At 40.0% G+C, this 15,206-nt stretch overlaps 1 protein-coding gene across 1 annotated transcript; it reads left to right on the top strand.

The window, feature by feature from the left end:
• The first annotated feature begins 2,856 nt into the window (after positions 1-2,856).
• On the top strand, positions 2,857-14,898 carry LOC135411685 (carbonic anhydrase 3-like). Its single transcript, XM_064649625.1, has 7 exons — positions 2,857-3,046; positions 3,141-3,338; positions 6,708-6,826; positions 8,680-8,772; positions 10,632-10,697; positions 11,531-11,686; positions 12,632-14,898. The coding sequence occupies exons 1-7, from the start codon at positions 3,010-3,012 to the stop codon at positions 12,749-12,751; spliced, it is 789 nt and encodes a 262-aa protein (XP_064505695.1). The 5' UTR covers positions 2,857-3,009; the 3' UTR covers positions 12,752-14,898.
• The last annotated feature ends 308 nt before the right edge of the window (positions 14,899-15,206 follow it).

The raw sequence follows: 15,206 nt of genomic DNA, 5'->3' as shown, positions 1-15,206 counted from the left end.
GAAGGTTGAAGTGTATTCCCTGCTGTTTTGCAGTCTTCTCATGTTCTCAGAGGTAAGCAAATTCAGCCAGGATTTTTTAAATTGTAGGACAACTTTTATGAAAGCCATCCTTAAAAATATTGTACCTCATTTCTCCACCTGAACAGTGGATATAAACATAATTTCTTTTCAGAAGATATTGTGAAGATGCTTTCACTAGTGGCATACTGTGGTACTGTGGGTAAAAGTACTGCAGCTGGGCTCTCAGAAATCTTGAAATTTTTTATGAATGGTATAGCTTAATCTTGTTATGCTCTTGCCTTTGCTATTTCAGATGGCTGTTGGCTTTTAAAACTTGTCTAAGGTTTACAAAATAGAAACAAATCACTGTAATGAAGTTGTGGGTGCACTAGGTAACACTGCTCTTTTTAACATTTAAAGCTGTGACCTTTTCTTAGTTATAACAGCACTTCCATGACAGAAGTATTTACTTCCTAGAGAAAGCAATGTTATACAAGTTAGATGATAATTAGTTTCTGAGCCAATATCAGAAGAAAAGGATACATGTGAAAGTAAGTCCTAAGGGATGCAAAAAAGATGTTATCCTGATTATCTCTTATTGCAGACAAAGCCACTATACCTTTGATGAGGAAAGCAAGAGGAAAAGAACACATTCAGTGAGACACTGTGACATGACTCAGTACCTAGGGTTGACTCCAAGTACCTACACTGTCAATCTGAGCATTTCTCACTTACATGTAAGTCACTGCTTGGAAGCCGTAATATGCACAAGCTGACAAAGTGCTGTTCCTCTGGGTGCAACAGGACCAGCTCCCTGGAAAGTTAAAACATGAAGACTTTTGCTGTTGGATGGGCCTCCCTATTTATATAATAGAGAAGATTGTATAAATTGTCACATAGAGCAATGAATTTAAATACTAGGGGAAGAACTGACTTGCACCTTTTTCTGTGTAACACAAATTATGTCCCTTACCTAAATGGCTCCAATAAACATTCCTTGTATATATGAAGCTGATTAAAGTCTCTCTCAGACTTCCATGAACAAGGCCACTAAAGTTGTCTGTTTATACAGACAGAAAATGAGCTGTTCCAATTAGAATTTCATGAGCTCACAAATGTTTCTCTCTAGACAGATGAGATAGAAACCAATTCAAAAGGATTAATATCTAAGCTTTCTGAATTAAAATTGCAACAGGTGTCAACTTTACATGCCTGCCCTTGCAACAAATATGACATTATCCAACTGATTGATGACAGAGTAAAAAAGTGTATTTTCTTTTGTCTCAGAGTTCTCTTTTGAAAATGAAAGATGTAATTTTTCATAACATTGTACCTAAATCATCTCCTAGTATTTTCTTAATAGAATTCTGCCAAAAGGAGATATGAGAAACTACTTATTTTGAAGGATACTTTGTTAATGAACACATCTTTGTATCCTTAAAGATGACAAGAGGATGCTTCTAAAATACTGTGTAAGTTGCTGAGGTTTAGTGAGTTTCAGTTTGACATATCTTCTCTATGTAAACAGACGATACACCTTGCTACATAAATTTTCTCAGATACAGATTCCTAAGTGACAGATCTTGTCCTGCCTTTCTCTCAAAGGGATCAGGATGCCTACTTACAATTAAATTCAGAGCGAGAAGAATTTACTAAACAAGTTCAATGAAATAATTTTAGTTATTCTAAACAAAGTCCATCTTTATTAGCCTAGCTACATACATAAACGAGAAGGGGAACCTTCACCTTTACCTTCCAGGTGGTTTTGGGACATGAAATAAGACAAAACTAATCTTAGGCTCTGCATATTGCAGCTTCTCGGCCTTTTTTCTGTACTTCACTAATACAAAGGGTTTATAACCTCTCAAAACTGCATGTTTATTTCCATGCTGCATTCCAGTGCTGATGGGTACAAGGATTTAAACAAGTTCGCTGCAACTATGTTGGAAATCTCCATGGTTTGTGATGCTTCTTGGCTGACTCCCAAATATTTATCTCGGAATGGTATTTAACTAGAGTTGCGTAGTTTGAGGTAGTATTTAGCTCAAGGTAGATACAGTGGCAGCAGTGTTAATGTGGACTGACAAAGCCAAGGGAGACGGCGGCAAAGCTGACATTTGAGAAAAAAGCTCTGAGCGTTCAATGTAGACGTGCAGACAAAGCCAACTAACACAACCATACCGATTGCTAACTCCCCATCATCTGAAAAACAAATGCTTTCCTGATCGAAATACCCACTGCTAAGTTGCCTAACATGAGAAATGGACTCGGTGTAAAGCTCCCTGCATGAAGGAGAACTGACTGGACAACACAAAAAACCCGGATTTGAGCCAATGGTCAGGAATGTCCTCCTTGAGGGCTGGTAGTCTACCTTTGCACAAAAGCATGGTTTTGCAGGCTATGATATATGTCTGCCTTTCAGACATACGGCGTTTCGGAGCTATTGATGAGAGTATTTGTGAAATCCGGTAAGCGGGACTGCTGAAGTTTGCCCGCCCTGGGAGCTCGTCCAGACTCCCTGGTAGGCTTCCTGCCCGCGGCACTGCCCGCAGAGGGGAGAACTGCGTTCCCTGGTGCTGGCTCCCCGCGCTGGTACAGCCGGTGAGCGCTCCACGCTCTCAGCTCCCCATCGCCGCGGGGCTGCGGGGAGCGGCACCAGCACCTGCCCGCCCGCGCCGTCAGACCGTCTGTCCCCGGGCTGAGCCGTGGCTGAGGCAGCGGGATGAAGGGAGCCGCGGCGTCTCGCCGGCATCCCCCTGCCTTCTCCGGAGGGGAGTACACGCGTCTGTCCGCCCCCTCGGCTCCCACCGCCCCGCGCCGCCCCCAGCCCTGCCCGCCCCGCAGCCTCCCGCCGCCACCCTCCCCTGCCCTCCCTCCAGGGAGGACGGGAAGCCGCGGCGGTCTATAAAAAGCCCCCGGGGCGGGAGGGAAGGAGGGAGGGAAGGAAGGGACCACCGCGCCAGCGGAGTCGCGGCGGAGGGCGCGGGACAGGGCGCGGGTAGCGGCACCATGGCCCAGTCTGTGTGGGGGTACGACAGCGACAACGGTGAGCGGGGCTCAGGGCCGTCGGGCGGGACGGGGCTGAGCCCGGCTGAGCCCGGCTGAGCCGGGGAGACGTCTCCTTTGCCTTTGTACCTCAGGACCCGAGCGCTGGCACGAAAACTACCCCCTTGCCAAGGGAGACAAGCAGTCGCCCATTGAGATCAACAGCAAGGACGTGCAGCACGACAGCTCTCTTCCCGCTTGGCATGCGAGTTACGATCCCGGGGCAGCGAAAACCATCCTGAACAACGGGCGCACCTGCCGCGTCGTCTTCGACGACACTTTTGATCGATCAGGTCAGTTTCTGGTTTGGTTTTCTGGCCTTGCTAGGAATCGAGGTTTGCAAAGCGCCGAGCATCAAAAAGCATCCCCTAGTATCCAGCCTGCGCAGGCCAGCAGAGAAAAGTCACTTGGGAATGTAAAAGGATGCTCCTGGGGTTTATTCTGGTGAATCTGTAGGTGGGACAGGGAGACTGTAGCTGCAGGGTCACCCCTGAAATACAGACTCAGCTGGAAGGTGGACTTCTCTCTATGTCGTCTCCTTCAACACAGACACCATATCCTCAGGTTTTGTGTAAGGGAAAAGAGTGGTGCCCAGCGAGATTTAGAATGCTCTGAGGCACCCTGTAAACAAAAAACTTGTACATATATTTCCACTGACTGTGATCTTGATTTCTTCTGTATGGGAATTCTTCAGGTACTCCATAGGCTAAAGAAGCTATTAAAATACCATTATGAAAACAGCATTTCATAGTTTCTTGAAAGCTATGGCATGGCATTGCTGTAGAACTGAGAGTGAGCAGTCTCATATCTTTAAGCTAAATTTTTCAAACCTTGATTCCAGAACTATATCTGTGTAGCTCTGGGTGCAGACACGCAACAACTGTCAAAATGAATAATAAATTGACAACATAGTATAATGCAAAGACATCTCAAGAGCATGCAGTATTGACTGCAATCAAATTATCAAGCAATCTAACTAATGGAAAACAGTTATTTTCCTTTGTATTTTTCTCCATCTGCTTTGATGGCATTTGTATAGGGATTTTGTTCTTAGTAAGCTATATAATTAATGAAATACATCCATATTACATTGAAAGATCACTATTGCTTGTGTTTATCTTGATGAGATCATTGTTTCCTTGGATTTCTTTATTTACCATTACAGCTACCTGCTACTTTTCCATATGTCTCAGATGGAATCTAAACTATTTAGGACCAGGACCATGTCTAAGTTGTGTATTTGTATGGTCCTTTAGTATTTATTACCACAACTTCTACACAGTGGTCTCAACATAAACTGCACTTTTATTATCATAGAATCACCAAATGGTCTGGGTTGAAAGATCATCTAGTTCCAACTACACCACCACCACTTTCCACTAGACAAAGTTGCTCAAAGCCCCATCTAACCTGGCCATGAACACTGCCAGGCATGGGGCACCCACGACTTCTTCAGCCAATCTATTCCAATGCCTCACCATCCTCACAGCAAAGAATTTCTTCCTAATATCCAATGTAATCATACTCTTTCAATTTGAAGATGTACCCCCTTGTCTTATCACTACCTGCCCTTGTAACAAGGCCCTTTTATAAACTGGAATGCTCTTCCACAAGCACTGCATAAAATTCATGCCATGACTGAAAGCATGAAAAGTAAATTGATAAAGAACTTTTTCATGTGGGGGTTCTACTCTGTCTTCTTTGCAGCTTCCTAAAGGCTGAAATGTTTAGACAGGCTGCTGAAGAAGATGTCTGCCCAAGGAACTGTGTTGGAGAAAGATTTGACAAGCAAAGCACAGCCCTTGGTGCAGCTCTTCCTCTAAATCATCTTCCCTCTGTTCCCTCCCTGCCTCTCCCCTCCCCATCATCTCTGTTGTTCTTTGAGTATCAAGTGTGTACATTCACTCCCGGCTGCCCTGACTTTCTGCAGGCTGCTGGACAGTAATTTAGGACTCAAATGTTTCACAGGAACCTGTCTGATCAGAATAAAATACATTGTTTGACAGCTCTGAAAGACCACATGAGAAGGAATTTCATAGCCATTTTATTATCTTCATTTGTTGGCTTCTACAGTGGCAAGAGATAAGTAGTAGTCACAGATCTCATTTTAATTGGAAAAAGAAATATAGCTTAAAGATATCCCTTATTTTCCAATTATATGGAAAATTTTGAATTTTAAAAAGATTTGTTTTCATGCTATAGAGATTTATGTCCTGTTATAAAGTGCTATTTTCAAGTGCTTCACAGTATTTAAGCTCTGGAAAGGGCCACCTTTAAGAAACGACTGCTAAATGAGTCTCCAACTCTGATACTGATTCAGTTTTTAAGTGTCGGTAAATCACATAAATTCAACTCCTGAAAGTCCCTGCCTCCCATCGATTCCAGCTTGAAATGGCAAGCAAATACTTGTGAGGAGTTGAACCTTAGAGTCTATGCTTTATTTGTCTTATATTCAAAAGTGAAATAAGAATAACAGTGATTATAATAATATGAAATATTTCCCATTGAAGGCCTCTACAGAAGGTTTACTCAATAACATATTGACTTAGGATAATTTATTGATGTACGAACAAACTCAAAAAATAAGAGGAACTGCATGCCTAAAACTCAACAAGGCTTTTTTTCCATCCCTCCCCTTGATGGTTGTGACACCTACCAACTAAAAAGAGAAACTGCAAAGTTAAACCTCTTGCTCTGTGTAGGTATTCCAACACATATGATATCAAGAATTCATTTGAGACCATTGGGCAAAAGAGGATTTATTATTTCAATGTTAACTTTGAACTTCAAAGCTATTGGTAGAAGTTCAAACTTGAATGCTATTTAAACAAGGTCTTCTGGCACTGCAGTTGTGAACTACATTATCAGCTTTCTGTGTAAGGAAACACGACTCATTCCAACCTTAGGTAATGAATGAAAAATACATTTGAGAGCTTATCCTCTAAGCAGTCCCTGCTCAAAAGAATCTCCAGGCTGAAAGAGCAGGTGTGATTTTTTGAAAGTCAGAGTTGATGTCAACCATCAGACTGATGCATGATCAGCATTATTTGGCTAAAGACAGCCAAATAATGGCTAAAGACAGCCAGTAACAGCTTCTTAATTTGTTTCATTGGTGGCTTGAGAACAATTTAAACTTCATTGTCTTCCCTGACTTTCTAGAAATAGATGTCTTTTTTTTTTTTTAATTTTTACTTTTTTTAGAAGCACCAAACTATGCTGTAATCATTGTTTAGTTGTCTGAACTGTAAAAGGTATGCCAGTCATGGACTAGAGGTACTCTTCAAAGCATCTCTGGGTTAATTTAACAGCCCTAACCCCAATCCTTCTACGACAGACCCTTTCTTGACAAGAACCATCTGTGGAAACCTTCCTTCTCTCTCCACATCATAAACTATAGTGTGTCCACTTGCCAAGAGAAAAAGGGCTTGTTGGCCAGGTGGGGTTTGATTCTATGCTTGACTCACAGCAGTTTCCACAGTTTTCACATCAAACAGAACTCCTGAGTGATAACAGAATTTAGACCCAACCACGTGAACTGGTGAGTGTTGTGACCCCCCACTGCAATCTGCTGGATTTAAAGTAGGTGCTCCGGTGGGTCCCCGTTCAGAGACCGTGTGTGCCAGGTTTTGTTGGCTGGTGCTGACGCAGATTGTCCCTTGCAGTGCTGAGAGGGGGCCCGCTCACCGGCGCCTACAGGCTGCGGCAGCTGCACTTGCACTGGGGTTCCTCTGATGACCATGGCTCTGAGCATGTTATAGATGGGGTGAAATATGCAGCAGAGGTAGGACTGATTTTTAATAGTAGTATTCAGTGTTAACTGGAATTTGACTGATTTTGCATCTGAGCAGATTAACCGTTCTCCCTTTTTCTAGTATTTAGCCATTAATTTTTTTCTGTCTGTGGAACTTGTGAATATTGGTTAGCATGCAGTGGGATAAGTTACATGGCAATAAATGTGTCTTTGCAAGTATATACTAACACAGACTTCTTTTCTTCAAGCAAGAGTTTTTATGATATTTTAGAATGTTTTAAAAATATTTTTCATAAACCAATTGATTACTTTCAAATAGGAAGATCTGTTTTCTGCTGCTGTTTTTTAGCTTTTAGCCATTTCTGGTATAGCTTGGGTTACCAAGTTAGTTTCAGAAAGCATTATGAATTCATAGAAAAGCTTAGTAAAAGCACATTTGATAAACTGACATTCAAAATTAGATCCACCTCGAAACTGATTCCGAGTAGATTTTAGTTGCTGGACATCTCTGCTTTAAAATAACTGGATTTATTTTCATGAACCATGGAAAATAGATTTTTTGTTTCATTTGGACTGTTGTCCAAATTTTCTAAAATTAATGCCTTTTTTAGGCCCTGAAGACTTCTTTCGGTCATAAGTATAAGAAAATTAGCTATTGATGCTAGTGAATTACTAGCAAATGTTGTCTTCTTCATCTTATTTGAAAGTAGTCTCAAAATATATATCTATGCCCACAAAAATCCTGCAGTAGTGTTTTCCTGCCTTACAACTATACCCTCAAGGTACAGAGCTTAGAGAGGCTTTGCCCACCTGTCACAGGACAAAACTGAGGCAGATATTTTCAGGATCAGCATGCACAAACCTTGCAGAGATGACTGTGGGAGATGGCTTGCAAATTTTCTTCCTGTTCCTTAACCGCAGCCAAACCTTGCTAGTACTCTACTTTCTGTGGCCAACTAAACAGAAGAATTCTGCTTCCTCAAACCATTTCTTGGTTAGCTCAAGCACAGACTTTTTATGTTACTTTTGTTAGCAGTATTCGTGTATTTATTGACAGAAGAAAGTCTGGAATGTATGAAATTTTCCTACATTGCAACCAAAGATATATAGTTGCTCCAACTTTATCCTTAGCAATAAAATCCTTATCCTCAAGAGAAAAGAAACAGAGAACAATATATTAATTATATTCAGGGCAAATTACTTTGTTGTCAATTTAAATGAACTTTAAGAAAAAGACTTTTTTCCTGTATAACACTGAGTTGCAGATGCTACTTAGTCTGAGATTCCATACCGCTGCTTGCAGCATTTGTAGCTATATGCATGAGCTACAGATTTTCTGGACAGAGATGTAAAAATTTGAACTATATCCTGAAAATACATTATTGTTGAAAGTAGACATGAGAAATGTCATATTACTATCCCCACTCCCGTCCAGTACAATGTGCCAAGAGTAATAAGAGATACAAAACAATAACGCATGCACTACGTACAACCCAGTGTAAATCCTTGAGCTGATATCTGCATAACCGGAAGGTCTAAAAATGTACTTGAGATGAAGTGCATGTCAGTAGGTGTTCTATACACTCAATGTGTCCATGTCATGTGGTTGGGTTAAACTACTTATAGTTGCATTGTCTGATTACTGCGTAGGAAACTTCATTTTTTTTCTCATGCTTCAATTCAATGCGAAGCAATGCTTTATAGAAAGTGTGAGCATATAGAAGCATGGAAACAGCAATTAGAAATATTTACACAGAGGTTTCATTTTCATGTCCATTCTTTTACTTACTGTGTACTGGACACTTTTCTTTATTTAATTTAAAATGAAGATTGTGCTGCTGGCAATTTCTTGTATTTATAACTGAAATTTCATTGATTTTTAGTTACATATGGTGCACTGGAATCCAAAACATGGTAATTTTGCTGGAGCTTTGAAACAACCTGATGGTGTGGCTGTTGTGGGCATTTTTCTGAAAGTAAGTGGCAAATATTCAGTCTTTATAATTTCTGTGTTTTTCATCCTCCTCTAGTACCAGGGGAAAATGTTCCCATTGTTTTATCATGCACTGCATCGTTTTGCAGGAAAACATTCAAAGCAGTTGACTTCAGTACTTCTGGACTTGGGCACTCCAGATTCCATGCACTAACCCATTCAGAGCCGACTTCTGACACCATTTGTGATACCAGTGGCATGACGGGTATTGAACAAGAGATCCATAACTTCAAGCCTGGGACATTTGCTAACTTTGTCCCTGATAGCTGAGCAGCCCTTTACTGTGGTGTGCATTGAGTGGGGAGGACACTGCACTGTATAAGTGTTTCCTCTTGCCTGTTGTCTGCTAGTAGGTGTTACACCTGCCTCTCAGCAAGGTTATGTTGACTGATTCCCTTCCCTGGTCTCTGGTTGATTCCCACATAAGCTGTGAATCAAAAGGAGTTCAATAAACCTACTCCAAAAAGAAGTAATTCATGGTAAAAGAATTTCACTGAACATTCTAACCTTGAAATACAGCAGCTCCGTAACAAAATAATTTTGTACCAGTATTTCGTAATTGATTTTTTTAAAAACTTAACAGAAAGAAAGCAATCCTAGTATCAAATCTGTACATGGTCTAGGACATTGAGAAACACTAACAGGCACATAGCCTAATAGCGATAAATTATGCAAACTTCAGATATGTGGCTGTCCTTTTACCTGCAGGTGGGCATATCAGCTTGAACACAGCATCAGAGAATAGGTTTCCTTTTATTGTTTTATCACCTGTAAGTGGCATTTGCACAAGCAATAGCAAGTGGATGTAATTAATTTTGCCACAGTGCCCCTGGACAGACTAGATACAATGTCATTTTAATTCTGTTATACTGTGAGCCAGCCTGACCTTTTCTCTTGTGGTTAGTTTAAACTGAAGGTCAGCACCTGTCCAGATTCTCCCCTATGATTACATCCTTGGATTATTCTTACTTGGTCATTTCTTTTGGTCTATTTTAGACTAAAGCACTGTCTTGTAAAACACAGATTACAAAGCATTACACTATGTTCTTAATAATCATATTAAGGTCAGATAAAAGGTCTAGAAAAGTGGTATCACTATATCTTCTCTGGCATTCTTTCCCTCTTTCCTTCTTGCTCTTTGGTAAAGGAGCCATTGTTTTTCACTGAGTTTGTCATGTTCTATTACTGGTGTTTGGAATACTGCTAAAATAGGATTGAATTATCTCCTGAAGAGTTGAATTTCATCTCTTTTGAAAAAAAATGGCAACTACAGCACATCTTAGGCATACTGTCTTTACTCTTCTGGGATGCAGAGCCATGTCAAAGCTTTTGGAAGTGCTAAATGTCAGGAACACAAGTAATAAAGTGACCCCACAGCTTGAGGATATCGAGACATGAATCTCATCATATGTCTTATGTCAAAGTCTGATCTGACTGCATATGTGCTGCAGAACATTTGAAGTATCTGCAGGAACTCCAGCTCTTCAGACCATCAACACTTTGCTGAGTGCTCATATGTCTCACATTGGTTGTGGGTTGCTTTCAAAGAAGAGCCCAGGGCAAGGCCCTGGAGAGTGTAGATCACACTGTCTGAGTGTGTAGTTCATTCCTCAGACAGTCGGTGATGCCTTGTAGAGTCCTTCCGCACACGTTCCAATTGCAAAGCCAGTTACTGCAATCTGCTATTTTGGATGCTCTTTTAACACATGTCATTTTCTGTCAGTCTCTACTGGATGCTCTGAGAGTGCTGCTGCCTAATGTGACAGATGGGATATGCTGAAATTCTTTCAAATACTGTGGAACATGATGAAAAAGATACAGTATTTGTGCTTTGCCTTACAGGTTGGAAAAACTCCCAAACCAGAGATGAAGAGAATTCTTGAAGAAATTGATAACATTAAGACTAAGGTATCAAAAGAATTTTGGTGATATAATGTAGCTGAAAAGCAGCAGAAGTAGAAATCAGAAGTTCAGATTCATTTTTTGGCATCATCTTGGTGCCTAAGAGTAGCACCAGAGGTGATACATTGGAATGTAGGGCAGGATACTTTCTTTTACTTATTTAAACAGATAACTCCTCACTTCTGCAAGTATTCTCGTTGTAGAGGTTTTTTTTATCAATCCTTGCATACACCACTGATAGTCTTATTGGTACTACTCTGTAAAAATAGGCTAGTGTGCAAATAGCAAGAAGAAATGAAAAGGTTTTTGAATCTGAGGACAGCAGTGGCCAAAACATATGCATATAGAGGAGTCAGAAACTTAGTTAGCCTGAAATGAGAAGAAACTCAAAGGAATGATGGGTGAGGCTCCCAGTCTATGTAGAGGAGATTAAAAATGTTATTAGTTTTAAGATGGAACTCTGTTTATTTATAAAAGGGATTACATGGTGCAGTTTGTGCACCAGTCCTCTCTTCCTATGATACTAACACAAATGGCATTGCAAACATATTCTAAATTATTTTCTAGTTTAATTAATGATCTAAGGCTCACAGCCCTTACCGATTGCATAGATACCACTGCAGAAGGGAGTTATTTGCAGAGAACTGAGATATTGCATCTACTGGTATTTAGCATTATTGTTGAATATAAACCCAATCTCTGGAAAATGCTTGAGAAAGAGGGGATTGATTTCTTGCATGAATCTTGGTATTTAATTACTCCCTTTATGACAGCATAGATACTGATGTCTTTTAAGATGCATATCCCTGGATTTACTGCAGAATTTTTTTTCCTCTAAGGGGAAAGAGGCTCCTTTTCAGCATTTTGATCCTTCAATTCTTTTCCCCAAATCTCGGGACTACTGGACCTACCACGGTTCATTCACTACACCCCCCTGTGAGGAGTGTATCACTTGGATTCTCCTGAGGGAGCCAATTGAAGTCAGCTCAGACCAGGTAAACTCTACTTAGCTCTGCTACTCTTTTACCAGTTCTCAGCAGTGTCTCAGTATGTCCGATTTGTGAGCTCTTGTGTAACCTTGCCCTTTTTGATAGGGAAAGCTTTAGCTGAGGACTGTGAGAAATTGCCTGCAGATTGGACTGAAGTGGACTGTAAAACTGACCTTGAGAATCAGGCCCTCTTGCTAGACACCTCCTGGAATAGCTTCAGCAGGAGTGTTCGTGGGATCCTGAAAACATGCTAAGGCGGAAGTGCCCCTGAGCCACAAAATTCAGTCATCACAGCGTCCTCAGTTCATTCTGTGTATTTCACCACTAAGTGGCAAGTGAGACTAACATTTCACTGGTTTCTCAGTTTAGGAAATTGCTGGTGCAGATCTTGACTTCCTAAAAGCTGCAAGTGAGAAGGATCAAATTACTTACAACTTGCAAACCTGAATGTTAACACAAAGTAATGCACTAATTGTATTCATATAGCTCAAATGTGCATTTACACAGAGAAAAAAAAAAAAAAGAAAAAAAAGAGAGCCAGTCTGGATAAGGTGACCTTTTTAGTGCTTCAGCAGTTCGAATCAGGGTATATCCTTTTTACTGATTTCACTGTTTTCAGAATGGATTTATGGATGAAAGGTTAACAATTAACAAAGCAACACTGAATTTAAGAACAACAGCTAAGTGATGAATTCATGATTGAATTTAATAATCCAGTTGGCATACACTTCTCTGCCTTACAGAACAAAATACAAACTTCTGCACCAGCTTTTTCCATCAGACTACCTTGCATACATGTAGATGTGCATCCTCCTTCATAGAGAGCCAATTGTCATTGCCGTTGTGTGCCTGTCATTATATAAGAAAATTCCTTCTCCATCTCAGAGTTTGTTCTAGGCATTAAGAACCACAGTGCTTCCACATGGACACTTTAGTTTTTCTTCTTTGCAGATGGCAAAGCTCCGTAGCCTTTCCAAGAATGGTGAGAATGAACCCGTGAACCCACTTGTTGATAACTGGCGCCCACCTCAGCCTGTGAAGGGCAGAATAGTGAGAGCCTCATTCAAGTGAAGTCTCAAGTGTTGCTCTGCTGAACCTGAGTGAGAAAATCTCTGCATCACAAAGTATAGTTAGTTTTTGCTGTCTATTGCTTTTCCTCTTGATCCAGGTCTGTGTTTCTCAGCCTGAAGTTCTGAGTGGCAAACTGAATCTGATTTTGAAAACAGAAAAAATACTGTATGCAAATACTAAGCTTAATAAGGAATTGTGAGATATACATGATTCTTGATCACAAAGCCTCAGCATTTATGATAGTGTCACTTCTCTCCCAAGTGGTCTTGGAAGAAAAGTGGGCTCAGTTTCAATATGTAAAAGTAATTTCAAAGAAAATATAGTAAAGGTAGAAAAATAAACCAATAGCTCAGGAAAGCAGGAGACGGACAGGAGGCAAAACGTCTATTCCTACAGAGTCTCTAGTGATCTTCCTCAGATATCCCATCAATAGTGTTGACAACCAAAGAATAAGCAACCCTTTAACATGCCAGATTTTCCCTTCCCTCTCTTGTTTATAGTTTGTTATCCAACACTGGATTAGTATTCTGGGGATATAATCAGGCATACTCAATTTCTATGTGTGAAGAAAAAAAAGATATCTTGCTGTTATTTCAGCATTTGCTGTCTTTGCCATGTCCTGCTGCTGCCATTGTTGATCTTTTCTTCTTTCACTGCTGCTGCTACTTCACCCATCCAGTGTAGAATCCTGCTGGTATCATGTCACCTTGTATATAGTACAGCAGCTTTAGTATTGCTGAGTGGGAACTGCCTTTTTTCTCCTGCTCTATGTTACCTATGTCACCTCGCAGAATGATGAATTTTTAGTTTTGATGCTCTGCCTGCTTTTTATTTTTGACATCTTAGCCTGCATAGCAATGGTTTCAGCTGTGAGGGATTTTGTTTCATATGGAAAGTATCTTTGTGAATGATTCATATGTGTCACTTGTCATTCCCACTACTGAAAAATCCAGGTTAAGTCACCTAAGGGTTTTTTGATTGTGACTCTATGTAGTTGGAGACTACAAGTGGACTCCCCTGTTCCTTTCTGGGGAGACACATCAGCTTGCACATATGATCCAAGCAAGGAATCACTGGCACACAGAAACTTTCCAATCAATTAACTTCCCCTGTCCTTCATCATACAAACTTTATCATTTCAGTGTAACACAAATACCATCTAGGTTGAATCCACATGTGAGTAAAGATCTGCTACACTATATTCACCATCAGGGTGATTGTTCCATATTGTACATACAGGAGGTTGGGTGGTCAAAGATATTGAGTAAATCGTCCTACAAAGGAAGCTTCTGGGTTCTCTGTGTTCCTCTAACTCATCAGTAGGTAACAGTGGGCATTCTTCTAGATGTTGCCACAAACATGTTCGCAGCAATATTTATAAGGGGTATGTAAAAGTCTAAAAAAAAGCAGGGTTACAAATGGCTCCTTAACTGTTTCATTTTCCACCTTTACTAGAAAAATATTGCTCCAACAGGGAAGTTATGAATGGGAAGCATTGAAGAAATTCTGCCATTGTCAACAGCACAATTCAGTGAGAATTCAGAAATGAAACTGAGGGCAGAGTTTAATCCTTTGTATTCATTTAGAAATGGTCTAAGAATTGTTGAAGTTCCACTGAAAGTAAATATTTCAGTTTATTAGGAGTGTATTTTGCTTAGTATAAAGCAGTTTCTTTTTAAAAACTAAGTTCCTGTCAGCAGAAGCTAAAGTATTGATTGAATCTTGTTTACAAATGTTTTGGCATTGGCTTAATCTTACCAGAAGATCAGCTTTTCATATTATGAGTGCAGCATTTCCAAAAGTATTGATTTTAGGAGTCCCTTAGATTTTCTTTCTGCTCTTGAATCTGTACATCATCTCAACACACAAAAATGTTACTACAGAAAGCTCATAAGCAACATTTTTTTCTACTGTACTATGTCTTACATATGAAATTTCTGCTCGTATCCACATGCAGTTGATCTTGGTGATAAGAAAATTTTAACACAAATTACTGAGACAAGAGTTTGAGTCTTTCTACCTGAAAGACATTGACTGTGATGTTTAAATCTCTTGTTATTGGGGCAATAAAACAAGATTAGTTGCCTGCACTTGACATAACTGCTTTTATGTCTCCAAAGAACCAATAAATTGACTCAAATGAAAAATTGCTTGCTGGTTTTATTTCTAATGCTACATGATGACTGAAAGTAGCAAGAACTTACTAGAAAACATTTGTATCCTTTCTTTGATACATATTCATAGGGGAATAGACACTCTAGTAATTTTTAGCTGTTGGAGTTTAATCCTGGTTTCTGTGTATCCAATCAAACAGATCCTCAAAAATATCAGGATTATACAGTATCACTTATTCTCTGTTTTCAGGTACAAAAAAAAGTGTTTATTTCTTGCCTGCACACAAACATTCTCTTACATCTTACCAAAGTTCATGCATTCATATTTGACCCTGAATATC

Source organism: Pseudopipra pipra, chromosome 1, assembly GCF_036250125.1.
Source record: "Pseudopipra pipra isolate bDixPip1 chromosome 1, bDixPip1.hap1, whole genome shotgun sequence".
Classification (NCBI taxonomy): domain Eukaryota; kingdom Metazoa; phylum Chordata; class Aves; order Passeriformes; family Pipridae; genus Pseudopipra; species Pseudopipra pipra.
This window is presented reverse-complemented; position numbering and strand designations above follow the sequence as displayed.